At 40.1% G+C, this 1,338-nt stretch overlaps 1 protein-coding gene across 1 annotated transcript in view; it reads left to right on the top strand.

The window, feature by feature from the left end:
* LOC119592773 (protein turtle homolog B-like) overlaps positions 1 to 1,338 on the top strand; it is a 45,158-nt gene that overhangs the window by 11,384 nt on the left and 32,436 nt on the right. Inside the window, exons 5-8 of the mRNA XM_037941705.1 lie at positions 5 to 292; positions 447 to 637; positions 916 to 996; positions 1,209 to 1,336. Coding sequence (XP_037797633.1) covers positions 5 to 292; positions 447 to 637; positions 916 to 996; positions 1,209 to 1,336 — 688 coding nt within the window. The remainder of the gene's footprint in view (positions 1 to 4; positions 293 to 446; positions 638 to 915; positions 997 to 1,208; positions 1,337 to 1,338) is intronic.

The raw sequence follows: 1,338 nt of genomic DNA, 5'->3' as shown, positions 1-1,338 counted from the left end.
CCAGGTGGGGCCGTAATTGTTACTCCACCGCAGAACCAAACGCGTCAAGAGGGAGAAAAGGTCGAGTTTCCCTGCGAAGCAAAAGCTTTGCCAGGCAATGTAACAGTCATTTGGAAGAGGGAAGGTGTAGCCATTGACAAGCTTTCTTGGCTTGACATCCGTGCAATCGTCAGGAAAGATGGGGCTCTTGTGATCAATCCTACCAGTGCAGATGATGGTGGGTTCTTCACATGTGAGGTGTCCAACGGCATCGGGACACCTCAACGTGCCACGGCTTACCTCAATGTAGAATGTAAGTTGACTCTGAGAGTTCTTATGGTTAATAATTGCAAATGTACTATTTTGATCTTGTATGAGCTTTTAACATAGTGTAGTTTCATATTATGGAGTAAAAGTTGTTTTGCTCTTAGAAGGTTTTGAAACTGAGCAAATTCTCCTTTTCACAGATCCAGCACGAGTAACTTATACTCCAACTGTGCAGTATCTCCCCTTCAGGCAGCAGGGAATTATCAAGTGCTTTATTAAAAGCAACCCTCCCATTCAGTTTGTTACCTGGATAAAAGACAAGCGTCTCTTTGATGCAGAAAAAGAAAATACTGTAGTCAAACTTAATAATGGCTCTCTGCTTATAACTAAGGTATGTTTTGAGATATTGTATACTAAGAATAATGTAACCTTAGTGAAGCAGCATACTTGCTCTGTCTTATATGCACACATATATATCATTACCCAGTTCCCAGGGCATGGATATCTACAATTACAGGCATTTTCAGCCCATGTATTTTTTCCTTGGCTGTTGTTTGACTTGAATGTCAAACAGTAAATGCTAATTTGTGTGTGTTGATGTTGTTGACAAAGTTTTTGGTTGCTTCCTTGTGATTTGAAAAATATATCTCCAATTATTTAATTTTTCAGGTCAATCAGTCTCATCAGGGACGCTATAGTTGCACCCCTTACAACCGCCACACCACAGCCGGTTCCTCTGGTGATATGGAGGTAATTTACGTTTCCCATGATTGAACCAGCTATTAAGGAAATATATTCTTGCTTCACCATTAGATCAGTATACAAATTATCTGTTTTTCAGTAGGAGATTCGAGACTAGTTTTCTATTACATAGTAGAGCATTTCATAGTAGCAAGATTACATAACAGTCTTCATCTTAATAGCTCTGTTTATTTTTTAATAATTATAATTCCATCATGCAGGTTATAGTTCGTGATCCACCAGTATTTTCGCCTCGACCCCAGCTTCAGTATCACGGACAGGTAGGAGAGGAAGTGACTCTCGTATGCGGAGGTCAAGGCTCTCCAACTCCAGAAGTTACTTGGAAAAGGG

Source organism: Penaeus monodon, chromosome 30 (genome assembly GCF_015228065.2).
Source record: "Penaeus monodon isolate SGIC_2016 chromosome 30, NSTDA_Pmon_1, whole genome shotgun sequence".
NCBI classification, from domain to species: Eukaryota; Metazoa; Arthropoda; class Malacostraca; order Decapoda; family Penaeidae; genus Penaeus; species Penaeus monodon.
This window is presented reverse-complemented; position numbering and strand designations above follow the sequence as displayed.